This window comes from Oncorhynchus keta, chromosome 12, assembly GCF_023373465.1.
Source record: "Oncorhynchus keta strain PuntledgeMale-10-30-2019 chromosome 12, Oket_V2, whole genome shotgun sequence".
Classification (NCBI taxonomy): domain Eukaryota; kingdom Metazoa; phylum Chordata; class Actinopteri; order Salmoniformes; family Salmonidae; genus Oncorhynchus; species Oncorhynchus keta.
In genome coordinates, this window is record NC_068432.1 from 7,118,262 (window position 1) to 7,134,492 (window position 16,231).

At 42.4% G+C, this 16,231-nt stretch overlaps 1 protein-coding gene across 1 annotated transcript in view; it reads right to left on the reverse strand.

Moving 5' to 3' along the window:
• Positions 1 to 16,231, reverse strand: part of LOC118390918 (kin of IRRE-like protein 3) — a 264,822-nt gene that overhangs the window by 91,741 nt on the left and 156,850 nt on the right. The window contains exon 3 of the mRNA XM_035781736.1: positions 14,773 to 14,922. Within this exon, the coding sequence (XP_035637629.1) occupies positions 14,773 to 14,922 (150 nt within the window). The remainder of the gene's footprint in view (positions 1 to 14,772; positions 14,923 to 16,231) is intronic.

The window sequence follows — 16,231 nt, forward strand, 5'->3', positions numbered from 1 at the left end:
AAAAATGTTCCTTGAATATGTTGGTATCTGCTGGAGAGCTCTTCTTTGTCTACATCGTTCACACCCTCTTAAGATTTAGCCTCTCCCATCTCTTTAAGGATTCACATGTGAGGCTATGTATTAGACAACCAAAGATTTCAAGACTAAAGGCTGGTTTATACCACAGGTGTTTTCATCAATTTTGTCTGGTATGCTCTGTGCGTTCGTAAATTCAAAGCGTTGTCAGATGGTCAGTTTGTAAATTCAGAGCGTTTCGCTCTCAGAGCGTTCAGAGTGTACACTGGACGCTCTGGCCAGGCACAATTGAGAGAACACCTCACTCTGACCTTTTTACTCGCCCTAGCAGAGATGGCTATGCTGTTTTCATGTTATCCAGAGTATTGGTGACTGCAACTGTGCTGCTGGCAACAATTTAATTACGCTTTTTTTGCCAATGTTTTACTGACACCGGCTATATTTAACTGGTGTTGAGCGTTGGTAAGTTATTCTGTTCTCTGGCACATTCAGACGAGAGTGTTCTGAAATCAGAGTTGATAGCCAGAGCGAATTTACCAGCTTCGTCTATCGACAGTTGTCACAACATTGTCATAAAGATTATATTGAAATAGTAATTTGCATAGTGGAGTCGACATGTAGCTAGCTAGCTAAACAATGAACCATAATCCCAACTCATAACGTTACTACCCTGCATGAATCTGCAGGTAGCTAACCAACCAGGTTCAATGTTAGCTAGCTAACATTAGGCTATAATTAGCTATGTAAATGGCTCTGATCATACACGTAACGTTAGCTGGCTAGCCAGCCAGTTAACGTTAGCTAGCTAGCTAAAAGTACACTTTAACTTGACTCTGGCTAAACTAGACAATCTTACCCGTATACAAGGATGGAAGCTTCACCCTCTCTGTCACGGATGCCATTGTTGCTCTTAGTTTGATGATATAATCTGGAGACAGGTGTTTGATTTAACAGCATTTTGTGTGTTCTTTTTGACTCCGTCTGCCTACTTGAAATCAAACGGCAGTATTTTCTACTTAGCTATCATACTCTAATTCCACTGATTTCAGAACTCGGTCTTCCAGAAAATGGAGAGCAACACTTATGCAGTTATCTTTCAAAAAAGTTGCATTAGAAAGGATTACCTACACATACTGACCAGCTATGTTATAGACGGAAGTGTGCTACCTGGCAGACCAATCCGATCTCGTCTCTGAGCATTTCCAGCCCACTCATTATCTTAGCTAACCATGGCTAGCGGCAAGGTTGCTCACTTTTTCCATGGCTAATCCAACTAGGCTCCTAATTTAACAATTTTATTCATATTTACAGATGGCATACACGTTTGTTATTAAGGCACATGAAAGTTCACATGTTCCAGAAGGCATTTTGGCCCAAAAAAATGCATTTAGATACTAAATTAAAGTTTATGTTCAAACGGCGCACTTTTGAAGTAGTCACATGTGACATACGCCTAGTTTCCTGAAACGAGACACAAATTACCAAATAAATACTGTTGATTGTATCATTTTCTTAGCTTTTTATTTTTTTGGACTTGATGTAGTCCTCCTCTGATTTGTTTCTCTTCAAATTGGTATACAATGCAATCAGTTAAATGAAAAGATTGCAGCCATCTTCGCTTCAATTACCTGATGAAGGAGGCGCTGCTGTGCCTTCCTCAGCCCAAAAATGTTGGGAAAGACCAGCAGGATATCACCAGCATTCATTTCCAGCAGGTCATCCCCTGTGACAGCCTGGCCTGAAAAATAATTAACAGCTAGCACCATAGCTGGTTACCCTAGATACCAATACCAGCAAAATATTTTTAACATTGCCTCTTTATCTTAACGTAACTATTAAACTTATGGCCGCTATTAACTCCAGTTCTGTCTAACATGAGTCAAGCTCACTGTGAAGAAGAGCGACAGCAATTTGAGGATGGTTCTCTGCCAAACTGTCCCTTAATGAATCTGCTGTCAAGCCTCTGTACGTCTCACTGTCTCACTGTCCTAATAACATGGACCAGACGATTTCAGGATAAACTAGCTTACTGTAGTCTAATTTATCTAGTCTAGCTAGTTAAATGCTCTTTAGAATCAAAGGCAGGATAGCAAGCTAGCTAGGTAACATTAGCTATCTAGCTGTTACCTAGCTGTCTAGTTAGCTAAAATTAATGGTTAGGTTGTTAGCTAGCTTGCATTAGCTAAATAAAAAGTTAGCTAGCTAGCTAGTTTGATACTATGACATTTGGCAGCTTTTTAAATAGAGCTAGTTTACACTACCTTTCATTTTTGGTCTCCATGTCTATTTTTACTCCTTGCATTGCTTGCTAACAAACGATGTAGCAGAGAACCCAATGGCCACTGACTTCTAAAACGTCAAATGTCACTAAAACCATATTCACATTAAAAAGATCTGTTCGAGCTCATGGCGTCACTAGTTTAAAAAAACTTGCGCTTGTGGTTTTCTTACAAAGTGCAGTGCCATCATTACTCGAAAGTATGCAGAATCTTCAAGAAGTGTCATGTGTTCCTTAATCAGCACTTAATCTGAACATTCGAGGATAAACAAAAACAATCTCAATTAATGTATCAAACGTTTGTAGTAAGGTATTATTAAGGATACGTTTTGTGACATCCTTGATATGCCCTTAAATTGAAAAATAAAGTGCACTGACCAACAATTGAAATTAATGTATGTTTAATGGGTCTCCTTCTGGTTTTTAAAATAAGGGAGGCCAATTGTTTAATTTAAGGCCGATATAATTCATATTAAGGGATCTTAGCATGTTTTAAGAGAAAATTCAGGTACAGTTAAATACTAATTTAAGGTAGTCCTGTGCTACATACAGTACCAGTCAAAAGCTTGGACACACTTACTCACTCCAGGGTTTTTGTATATTTAAAAAAAAAATCATTTTTGAATAATAGTAAAGACATCAAAGCTATGAAATAACACATGTGGAATCATGTAGTAACCAAATAAAAGTGTTAAACAAATATATTTTTTATTTGAGATAAAGTAGCCACCTTTTGCCTTCCATACTCTTGGCATTCTCTCAACCAGCTTCATGAGGTAGTCACCTGGAATGGATTTCAATTAACAGGTGTGCCTTGTTAAAAGTTAATTTGTGAAATTGATTTCCTTCTTAATGCGTTTGAGCCAATCAGTTGTGTTGTGACAAGGTAGGGATGGTATACAGAAGACAACCCTATTTGGTAAAAGACCAAGTCCATATTATGGCAAGAACAGCTGAAATAAGCAAAGAGAAATGACAGTCCATCATTACTTTAAGACACGATGGTCAGTCAATACGGAACATTTCCAGAACTTTGAAAGTTTCTTCAAGTGCAGTCACAAAAACCATCAAGCGCTATGATGAACTGGCTCTCATGAGGAAAGGAAGACCCAGAGTTACCTCTGCTGCAGAGGACAAGTTTATTAGAGTTTACCAGCCTCAGAAATTGAAGCCCAAATAAATGCTTCACAGAGTTCAAGTAACAGACAAATCTCAACATCAACTGTTCAGAGGAGACTGCGTGAAACAGGCCTTCGTGGTCGAATTGCTGAAAAAGAATACTACTAAAGGAGACCAAGAAGAAGACATGCTTGGGTCAAGAAACACGATCAATGGACATTAGACCGGTGGAAATCTGTCCTGATAAGTCCAAATTTGAGACGCAGAGTAGGTGAACGGATGATCTCCACATGTGTAGTTCCCACCATGATGCATGGAGGAGGTGTGATGGTGTGGGGGTGCTTTGCTGGTGACACTGTCTGTGATATATTTAGAATTCAAGGCACACTTAACCAGCATGGTTACCACAGCATTCTGCAGCGATACATCATCTAATCTGGTTTGTGCTTAGCCCTTACACACATCCAGGCTGTGTAAGGACTGTTTGACCAAGAAGGAGAGTGATGGAGTGCTGCATCAGATGACCTGGCCTCCACAATCACCCAACCTCAACCCATGGTTTGGGATTAGTTGGACGGCAGAGGGAAGGAAAAGCAGCCAACAAGTGCTCAGCATATATGGGAACTCCTGTTGGAAAAGCATTCCAGGTAAAGCTGGTTGAGAGAATGCAAAGCTGAGTGATGTTTACAACTCCACTGTCACTCTACCGTAGTGCCTTTTAGCCTTGCAGTCGGACGATAACAAAAGATATTGGTAAGAGTACATTCAATTATCTTGTGTTATTGGCTATTACGCTTTATATTGTACACTTTGTTCTGTTCTGGAAAATGTTTTTTTTTTTGCTACCTGTTCTGCATGTTCTAGGGCTCTACACAAATTAGATGAGCTTTATTCAAGCTTGTTTATACAATGGATAGCATTTGTATCGTGCCGATTTCTATCCGTTTGGAGAGAAAAAAGATTGCTCAAATGAAAATGGTCCCCCACAGAGAATCGTCATCCTTTTGTGTTAGATAAATAACTCAAGCAAATGAATAGAGGGGAATGTCACTAACTAGGTTTCTGTCCAACTATTTCACGTGGATGAATTAACTGATGCATGTCAAACCCCCTAGAGTCGATGTCCGCGCCCCCGAGGAAATCCAATTAGCAAAATACAAAAATCCCCATAAAAATCTGTCAGTTTAAGAGACCCTTTCTTTGCATTAGAGGCATCTCAATCCACCACATCTGACGATGTCCCACTTTTGCATGTGCGGTGAAAGGTAACAGAGCTTGAGCTGTGTTTGTCAGACCATGAGACATACCGATATCGGTCTTCTCACATAATCATCTGTAGCATACGAGTATGACCCCTCTGTGGAAAGGTGAGACTCTCACGAACACGGTTGTCAGTTGTTTTATTCTAGGATGCCAAGAGGCCTCACAAGACTCGTCTGAAGGTCCCCCGGTACCAGTTGAAAAAATGTATGGAAGTGTATATGGCGACTGTTTAGTGACAAAAATAAGGGGTTAAATACATGTACAAAATATATATTTCCTGATCTTTTTATATCTCTCAGATACATGACAGACACTTCCTTGAGATTTTTTGGGAGGGACCATTTACATTTACATTTACATTTAAGTCATTTAGCAGACGCTCTTATCCAGAGCGACTTACAAATTGGTGCATACACCTTATGACAACCAGTGGAACAGCCACTTGCATCTAAATCTTGTTGGGGGGGAGAAGGATTACCTACCCTTACTTACCCTATCCTAGGTATTCCTTGAAGAGGTGGGGTTTCAGGTGTCTCCGGAAGGTGGTGATTGACTCCGCTGTCCTGGCGTCGTGAGGGAGTTTGTTCCACCATTGGGGGCCAGAGCAGCGAACAGTTTTGACTGGGCTGAGCGGGAACTGTACTTCCTCAGTGGTAGGGAGGCGAGCAGGCCAGAGGTGGATGAACGCAGTGCCCTTGTTTGGGTGTAGGGCCTGATCAGAGCCTGGAGGTACTGAGGTGCCGTTCCCCTCACAGCTCCGTAGGCGAGCACCATGGTCTTGTAGCGGATGCGAGCTTCAACTGGAAGCCAGTGGAGAGAGCGGAGGAGCGGGGTGACGTGAGAGAACTTGGGAAGGTTGAACACCAGACGGGCTGCGGCGTTCTGGATGAGTTGTAGGGGTTTAATGGCACAGGCAGGGAGCCCAGCCAACAGCGAGTTGCAGTAATCAAGACGGGAGATGACAAGTGCCTGGATTAGGACCTGCGCCGCTTCCTGTGTGAGGCAGGGTCGTACTCTGCGGATGTTGTAGAGCATGAACCTACAGGAACGGGACACCGCCTTGATGTTAGTTGAGAACGTCAGGGTGTTGTCCAGGATCACGCCAAGGTTCATCTATTGTCATCTATTGTCATCTAGGACCATCTATTGTCCCATGTAGTGAATATGTTATTCATTGCTTTTGTATGAGCTATTAGCCATAAGGTCAAATAAAAATGTTCAAATATATATATAAATATTATACTTCCATTCAAAGGTTTGGGGTGACTTAGAAATGTCCTTGTTTTTGAAAGAAAAGCACATTTTTGTCCATTAAAATAACATCAAATTGATCAGAAATACAGTATAGACATTGTTAATGTTGTAAAAGACTTTTGTAGCTGGAAACGGCAGATTTTATATGGAATATCAACATAGGCGTACAGAGGTCAATTATCAGCAACCATCACTCCTGTGTTCCAATGGCGCATTGTGTCAGCTAATCCAAGTTTATCATTGTAAAAGGCTAATTGATCATTAGAAAACTCTTTTTCAATTATGTTAGCACAGCCGAAACTGTTGTCCTGATTAGAGAAGCAATAAAACTGGCTATCTTTAGACTAGTTGAGTATCTGTAGCATCAGCATTTGTGGGTTCGATTACAGGCTCAAAATGGCCAGAAACAAAGTACATTCTTCTGAAACTCTTCAGTCTATTCTTGTTCTGATAAATGAAGGCTATTCCATGCGAGAAATTGCCAAGAAACTGAAAAGCTTGTACAAAGCTGTGTACTACTCCCTTCACAGAACAGCACAAACTGGTGATCAATGTTTGTCACTAAAGTACAGCAGACTTACTTTCCCTCTCCAATCTAGCGCTTGTTTATATGGCCTGGGCCACTTCGACATTAAATAAGAGGCAGATTGGTAGGACGGGAGGATGTTGGGATGAGGGATAACAATATCAGCTTGCTATGTATGAGAAGACATCAATCACCATAGCAAGGTTAAAGTGACAAAAAAACTGTTACTGTTGGGGGGAAGAGTTCAGGGAGTTTGGCACGTCATTGTGCAATGGCTCTATGGCTGCAGGCAAGAGGCGGTCTCGTAGACGAGGTGGTGTGTGCTTGCTTCTCCTCAGTTTGATTGATATTTTATTGCTCGGTACAGGGGGTGAATACGTCTGAAGTAAAGGCTAATCCATGACAAAAGATTGATATTAATAAGCGCTAAACTCCTGAGGGGAGGGAAAATCCTTTTTGCTCTGACAAACACTGGTTAATCAGCCCAAAGGTAGCCAGAGGTTCACACAGGATGTAGATGTAGCAAGGCTTAACTTCATGTTTTATTTAGCAATCTCTCACGGCACACCAAGGTAGATCTGAGCCTGTACTTCACTTTCATCCAACACGATGCTTGTGAATTGAAGTTCACTTTGCATTTTTCCTCTGAAAAGGTATTGATCGAGTTAGCATGCAACAACCTTTTTTGCAGAGGTATTCGACAGGCACTTTGGAAAATGTCAATGATGAGCTCAGTTTATTTGATTCAAATGACAAATCACACACATTGATTAGAATAAATAACTGGAAAATGTTTATGGATAACGATAGAATTTGCAGATATGTCCCATGTAATTTCACTAAAGAGACATGTCAAAGAAAAAACTTGTGAAATTTGCCCCCAGCCCTCAATATAATGTCGATAGCTGGGATGGCTTATAAGACTTCATAATATAAGGGAAATACCCAGTCAGTTGTACAACTGAATGCATTCAACTGAAATGTGTCTTCCGCATTTAACCCAACTCCTCTGAATCAGAGAGGTGCAGGGGGTGCCATAATCGACATCCATGTCTTCGGTGCCCAGGGAACAGTAACTGAGCAGATACTGGCACTCCAGGTCATTTGTTCCCTAATACAGAGGCTGTAGATAAACTATTTTGGGACTTTTATTCAGTACTGAAAGGCTGATGTCTTCCCACGATTATAAAACTGCCTGCAAAAATAAGGGCTTTCAAAAAGCATTTTCAGATCTAGCAGCCGACATGAGGAGAGACGAGACGAGACAAAACTAGACCGTTTTAGAATTTTGTGTTAGGGTTAGGGTAGAACAACTGACCAACACTTTTGTTAGACTTCAGTGCGGCTTTTGACATATTCGATCATAGTCTGCTGCCTGAAATACCTATGTGTTATGGCTTTACACTCCTGTTATATTGTGGATAAAGAGTAACCTGTCCAACAGAACACAGAGGATTTACTTTAATGGAAGCCTAACCAACATAATCCAGGTAGAATCGGTCTAGGCCCTTACTTTTTTCAATCTTTACTAATGACATGCCACTGGGTTTGAGTAAAGCCAGTGTGTCTATGTATGCAGATGACTCAACATTATACACGTCTGAAATGACTGCAACACTTAACAAAGAACTGCATTTAGTTTCAGAGTGGGTGGCAAGGAATAAGTTAGTCCTAAATATTTCAGACACTAAAAGCATTGTATTTGGGACAAATCATTCACTAAAGCCTAACCTCAGCTAAATCTTGTAATGAATAATATGGAAAATGAGCAAGTTGAGGTGACTAAACTGCTTGGAGTATCCCTGGATTGTAAACTGTCATGGTCAAAACATATTGATGATGTACAACAGTAGCCAAGATTGGGAGAAGTGTGTCCTTAATAAAGCACTGTTCTGTCTTCTTAACAGGTCCTAGAGGCCCTAGCTTTGTTGCAACTGGACTACTGTTCAATCAAGTTGAAATTACAATTGGCTCAGAACAGGGCAGCAGGGCTGGCTGTACACAGAGAGCAAACATTAATAATATGCATGTCAATCTCTCCTGGCTCAAAGTGGAGGAGAGATTGACTTTATCAAACTTCATTTGTCACATGCGCCGAATACCACAAGTGTAGACCTTACTGTGAAATTCTTACTTACAAGCCCTTAACCAACAGTAAAGTTCACAAAGAGTTAAGGACATATTTACAAAATAGACTAAAGTAAAACATAATAATAAAAAGTAACACAATAAGAATAACAAAAAAGGGGGTACCGGTACCGAGTCAGTGTCCGGGGGTACAGGTTAGTTGAGGTGTTTTGTACATGTTGGTAAGAGTGAAGTAACTATGCATAGATATTAAACAGTGAGGAGCAGCAGTGTACAAAAGGGAGTGGGGGGGTGGGATCAATGTAAATAGTCCAGTGGCAAGTTTATTCATTGTTCAGCGGTATTATGGCTTGTAGGTAAAAGCCTTCTGGTCCCAGACTTGGAGCTCTGGTACCGCTTTCCGTGCGGTAGCAGAGAAAACAGTCTGGACTGGAGTCTGACAATTTTATGGGCTTTCCTCTGACACCACCTATTATATAGGTCCTGGATGGCAGGAAGCTTGGCCTCAGCGATGTCCTGGGTCGTACGTAATACCCTCTGTAGCGTCTTACGGTCAGATGCCGAGCAGTTGCCATACCAGGCAGGTGATGCAACCGGTCAGGATGTTCTCGATGGTGCAGCTGTATAACCGTTTGAAGATCTGGAGACCCATGCCAAATCTTTTCAGTCTACTGAGGGAGAAAAGGTTTTGTTGTGCCCTCTTCATGACTGTCTTGGTATGTTTGGACCATGATAGTTCGCTGGTGATGTGGACAACAAGGAACTTGAAACTCTCGACCCGCTCCGCTACAGCCCAGTCGATGTTAATGGAGACCTGTTCAGCCTGCCTTTACCTGTAGTCCACGATCAGATCCTTTGTCTTGCTCACAATGAGGGAGAGGTTGTTGTCCTGGCACCACACTGCCAGTTCTCTGACCTCCTCCCTATAGACTGTCTTACCGTTGTCGGTGATCAGGCCTACCATTGTTGTGTTGTCAGCAAACTTAATGATGGTTTTGGAGTCATGTTTGGACACTTAGTCGTGGGTGAACAGGGAGTACAGGAGGGGACGAAGTACACACCCCTGAGGTACCCAGTGTTGAGGATCCGTGTAGCAGACATGTTGTTGCCTACCCGTACCACCAGGGGGTGGCCCGTCAGGAAGTCCAGGATCCAGTTGCAGAGGGAGGGGTTTATTCCCAGTGTCCTTAGCTTACTGATGAGCTTCGTGGGCACTATGGTGCTGAATGCTGAGCTGTAGTCAATGAACAGCATTCTCACATAGGTGTTCCTTTTGTCCAGTTGGGAAAGGGCAGTGTGAAAGCAAACTTAACATTTGTAAATATTTCTATGAACATTACAAGGTTCAACAACTGAGACATAAACCGAACAAGTACGACAGACATGTGACTAACAGAAATTGAATAATGTGTCCCTGAACAAAGGGGGGTCAAAATCAAAAGTAACAGTCAGTATCTGGTTTGGCCATCAGCTGCATTAACTTCTAATGGCTTGGGGGCAGTATTTTGACATCTGGATGAGAAGCGTGCCCAAAGTAATCTGCCTGTTACTCAGGTCCAGAAGCTAGGATATGCATATAATTGGATTTGGACAGAAAACACTCTAAAGTTTCCAAAACAATGAAAATAAGGTCTGTGAGTATAACAGAACTGATATGGCAGGTAAAACCTGAGGAAAATCCATCCAGGAAGTGGGATTTCTTTGATGTGGGCATTTTCAATTGAATGCCTATAGCGTTTCTAATGGGTTAGGACCCAGACTGCAGTTCCTATGGCTTCCACTAGATGTCAAAAGGCTTTAAACGTTGTTTCAGGCTTGTTTTCTGAAAAATGAAGAATAATGATTCCAGTTGCGACGAGCAAACCCGTATCCGGGAGCGTAATCATAGCCTCAAACGCATTAGCATAACGCAACGGACATAAATACCCCTAGAAACTTTTCCTATTCATGAAAATCACAAATGAAATGAAATAAATATATTCAGACACAAGCTTAGCCTTTTGTTAACAACACTGTCATCTCAGATTTTCAAAATATGCGTTACAGCCAACGCTAGACAAGCATTTGTGTAAGTTTATCATGGCATAATGCTATGCTAGGCTCTGCTGGCAGCAGGCAACATTTTCACAAAAATAAGAAAAGCAACCAAATTAAATCATTTACCTTTGAAGAACTTCGTATGCTTTCACTCCGGAGACTCCCAGTTAGATAGCAAATTTTCCTTTTTTCCAAAAATATTATTTTTGTAGGCGAAAAAGCTCCCTTTTCTTCACCACGCTTTACTGAGAAATCGACCGAAAAATGCTACAACTATAACGCCAAACTTTTTTCTAAATTAGCTTCATAATATCGACAGAAACACGGCAAACGCTGTTTAGGATCCATCCTCAAGGTGTTTTTAACAAATATATTTGATAATATATCCATCGAGGCAGTTGGTTTCTCATAAGAAGCGATTGGAAAAATGGCTACCTCAGTATTTTACGCAAGGTTTTCTGCGGGAGACACCATGTGACCACATGCCATATATGGTCCCTTACAGCCATTCTTCAAGGGAAATGCCTAAAAAGACGTCACAATGCTGTAGACACCTTGGGGAAAACGTGGAAAAAGTCATTTGGATTTTTATCTGGGTTTCGCCTGTAACATCAGTTCTGTGGCACTCACAGACAATATCTTTGCAGTTTTGGAAACGTCAGAGTGTCTTCTTTCCAAACCTGTCAATTATATGCATAGTCGAGCATCTTTTCGTGACAAAATATTATTTACAAAAATTAAAATAGCGCCCCCTAATGCATAACTGGTTTAACCTTTCTGGCGCAGGCGTTCCGCTATCGACCCACCTCGACAACATCTGGTGAAATTGCAGAGCGCCAAATTCAAAATACAGAAATCGTCATAGTAAAGATTCATAAGAAATACAAGTGTTATACATCGGTTTAAAAATGTAGTTCTTGTTAACCTCTCTAGGGGGTGTGGGGCGCTACCGTCCCACCTGGCCAACGTCCAGTGAAATTGCAAGGCGCCAAATTCAAAAAGCAATACTGCAGTGCATCTCCTCCTCATGGACTGTACCAGATTTGCCTGTTCCTGATGTGAGATGTTACCCCACTCTTCCATCAAGGCACCTGCAAGTTCCAGGACATTTCCGGGGGGAATGGCCCTAGCCCTCACCCGCCGATCCAACAGGTCCCAGATGTGCTTAATGGGATTGAGTTCCGGGCTCTTCGCTGGCCATGGCAGAACACTGACATTCCTGTCTTGCAGGAAATCATGCACAGAACGAGCAGTATGGCTGGTGGCACTGCATTGCTGGAGGGTCATGTTAGGATGAACCTGCAGGAATGGTACCGCATGAGGGAGGAGGATGTCTTCCCTGTAACGCACAGCGTTGAGATTGCCTGCAATGACAACAAGCTCAGTCCGATGATGCTGTGACACACCACCCCAGACCATGACGTACCCTCCATCTCCATATCGATCCCGCTCCAGAGTACAGGCCTCAGTGTAACGCTCATTCCTTCGACGATAAACGCAAATTCAACCATCACTCCTGGTGAGAAAAAACTGCGACTCGTCAGTGAAGAGCACTTTTTTCCAGCCCTGTCCAACGACGGTGGGTTTGTGCCCATAGGCGACGTTGTTGCCGTGTTGCCGGTGAGGACCTGCCTTACAACAGATCTACAAGCCCTCAGTCCAGCCTCTCTCAGCCTAATGAGGACAGTTTGAGCACTGATGGAGGGATTGGGCGTTCCTGGTGTAACTCAGGCAGTTGTTGTTGCCATCCTGTACCTGTCACGCAGGTGTTATGTTTGGATGTACCAATCCTGTGCAGGTGTTGTTACACGTGGTCTGCCACTGCGAGGATGATCAGCTGTCCAACCTGTCTCCCTGTAGCTCTGTCTTTGCAATTTATTTCCTTGGCCACATCTGCAGTCCTCATGCCTCCTTGCAGCATGCCTAAGGCACGATCACACAGATGAGCAAAGACCCTGGGCATCTTTCTTTTGGTGTTTTTCAGAGTCAGTAGAAAGGCCTCTTGAGTGTCCTAAGTTTTCATAACTGTGACCTTAATTGCCTACCATCTGTAAGCTGTTAGTGTCTTAATGACCATTCCACAGGTGCATGTTCATTAATTGTTTATGATTCATTGAACAAGCATGGGAAGCAGTGTTTAAACCCTTTACAATGAAGATCTGTGAAGTTATTTGGATTTTTACGAATTAGCTTTGAAAGGGTCCTGAAAAAGGGACGTTTCTTTTTTTGCTGAGTTACAAATATGTATATATATATATATATGCTCAGCTTATGAAAGCATCTGGTCAACAGAAGACGTTACTGATCGAGGCAACTCTTGTGCCATGTTGTTCAATTAATTGGTGGCCATGTATGTCTGAATACCTGCAGTTGTAAGAAGCTCACGGCCCACTAAGTCTCCAAAGCCATTTAAAGCATCCGTGACCTCTGATAGTGCATTGCTATCCCCTTTTAGCCCGGTAATTGGTGGCGGTGGGTCCCCTGAACGCTTGGGGGGGATTCTACAGATCTAATTAGCCTCAAGGGCCCCTCCTCTGGACCGTGTCCCTGGACTTTCTCGTATTCAAAAGTGCCACCGCCACCCGGCCACTCTTAGATGGGGTTCAATGTTTACCCACCGGTAGAGGGCATTTTCATCCCAGCGATAATGCATGGATTCACAAGGGTCTCTGGTTTCGGTGTTGTTTACAGTCCCTTGGGTTATCTGTAGTTCAGGTCCAGGCAGGCTGTAGTGTGTTGGGATATTATTGTGGGTCGGCAAGTAGAGTTATTTTACCATGAGTGTGAGAAAGAAAGTTCAGGCTATTATGGAAACAGCACTGCCTTGTCTCATGCAGCACATAAAACTTGTGTAATGGATTACCAATGCTGTGTATGAACACAGAGCACTTGTGCAGTTTGGGACATTGTATTGGGAGGGTATTGCAATGTATATTATACATGTTCAAATAACAGGGTTAAAAAAGGAATCCCACAGTATGTCTATCACCTACCTTCAACATCCCCAAAAAAAAACATCGAAGCTGGAGTTGGGATTAATGGTAAACTATCCACTCTGGTTATGAGAGCACAACAAGGAGAGGCTGTCATATGCTTTGGCGGTTGGCTGTCTCCAGCATCGGAGAAGTGAAAGGCGGTGATTGACCCTGACAGCGTCCATCCATACATTAACTTCATTACCTTACGGGGCTGCTGGTAGCTTGGTGTGCAACTTTTTTCCAACGCGAGACGATTTGTCTGGGATTAAATGTCAGGCTAATGGCTAGGCCTGGGGAGGAGGATGATTTGCCTCTCTCTCCCACCATCCCAACCCGGAAATAAATATAAAAGTCCTTGTTATCTATAATTAATCATTTTAATGGAGCCGGATCGCCAACATCTTAACTCTCCCCCCTTTGACCTCCCCACTAAGTAACCAGCTTTAGATTAGTGGGCAAAAATGTTACCACTGAGGGAGGGAATAATGAACTGATACCTCTAGAATACATCATGCTTTAAACAAGGGAGGATGAATCGATAATTCTAATTAGGGTGCTCCTCCCCTGCCTCAGCCCAAGGCACAGAAGGGTTTGCATCGGAGGGTTCCATCGATTCCAGCCCAAATGATGGTTGATAGAAAACAGATTGGGGCAGTTTGGCATCACCTGATTAGGCCTGATTTGAGGATACACCCATAATTTATCTCTAGCCAATTCATGTTCTGTCCCATCCCCCTTTTCAAATGATTACTGAGCAATTTCAATATTACTATATTCCTAACTCTTCTCATTTTCTTCCCCCTATCCCTTCTTATCACTCACTTCAAGTGTGCCCTCCAAACGGCACCCAGTTCCTAGTACACTTACTTTTGACCAGGTACCATTTTACTATGGTTGAAAGGAGTGCACTATAAAGGGAATAGGTGCAATACGGAAGGCAACCTTAACCCTCTAAAATGCACTCTCTTCAGGTTCCCCAGATCTACCATTTGTCCTACCTGCTGTGAAACAGGTTGAAACCGTTTTGCAAGTGTAATGTGTTATGCGGCATGAACAGGAAGTTCACTCAACACACTCTCAGATATCTCACCTATATGTACCATCAACTTGAGATACAGTAGTTGGCTTTCCCATTAACCTAAACCTTGCGGAACATACACACAATGGTTCAATGATCTTGAACGTAATCTAATAGTACTGTAGCTGTGTCTTACCGAGCACAGTTAGTCGGGCGGGGCGTGTTCTGATAGCTGCCTGGATGGCCTGGCACTCAAAGAAGGCGTCGTCCTGCATTTCGGTTCTCTGAATCAAGAGGTGGTATTCTCCCTTGCTGTGGTCTCCCACAATGTCATAGCGTGGGTAGCCTGGAACACAAGAACACACATTGTTACTCCCGCATCACTGCATGCACACACATACCCACACACATACTCACCCGCACACACACATGCATGCACACACACACATTCATGCACACACACGATCATGTACACAAACACTCACAGACACCCACACACACACACACAACCACATCTTCATTATGTAAGTTCACACGCTAGCGTTTCCAATTATCCAGGGCTATGGATTGTCATGACTACTAGTAAAAAAGAAACAAAATTAAAGAACATTTGGTTTTCCAGATCGAGATTGTTATTCCTTTCATGAGAACACACCCAAACAATTACAATGGAGAACACACACACACACACAACTACAATTATATATGTGATGTGGGCTGCTTTATTGTTGCTTTCCACTCCTTTAAGATAAGACGTCTTTAGCACAGGAGAAAGATGTACAGTAATTACTTTCTCGGTTCACCTACAAATAGCATTGGAAGCTGAGAGGAGAAAGGAGGGTGACATTTCTTTTTTTCTTCTTCAAATTTAATTTGGTCTTCCACAAAAAAAAATTAGCCACTGTCAGAAGACGAGCGGACTCAATTCTCCCATTGCCAATTGCGTCTAGTCCAGTGTGTGCAGTAATGGCTATTATAACCCCGTCTAAAAAAATATTAGAGATATGTAATATCTATTTGCTGTTTATTCCACTGCCCATGGATCAATGGCAAGACTGAATCATCCATAAGCATTTTACCAAGCAGTAGTGTATGGGGAGGCGTAAGTGAGTTGAGTAGGAGAGACCGACTCCATAATATGACAGACGCCTACGTATAAGGCCTAATCCTAGTAGTCAGACAAACCTATGTTAATAGGATGCAGAACAAAAATTTTCCTCATAGGATAATTTGATTTGACCCTCTCACAAAGCATGTGGGTTACATTTACATTAGGGCATAAACACTTTCTAAACCCTTTGTAAAGGGTACCTTCATGTAAAGAGTTAGCAGCACATGTAGTCACTTCTATTTCTGCGAGGGACATGATTCTGCTCAGTGAAACGACCTGTCCTGATTTGTCATAGACGCTTGCTAAAAAACTTGAATGAGCAAGCCTTCCTTCATGAACTGGCCTCTGTAAAATGGTATAGAATCAGCTTGATCCCCTTTGTCGAAGACGCTTGGCCCGTCTTTTTTTATATTTTCAGTGGTATTGTTAACAAACACGACCCCCGTAAAGAAAATGCAAATTAAAAACAGGTTCTGCCCCTGGTTCGACTGTGATCTTGCAGAGTTACTCCACCTCAAGAATTGCAGCAGTACTATCTGTATGG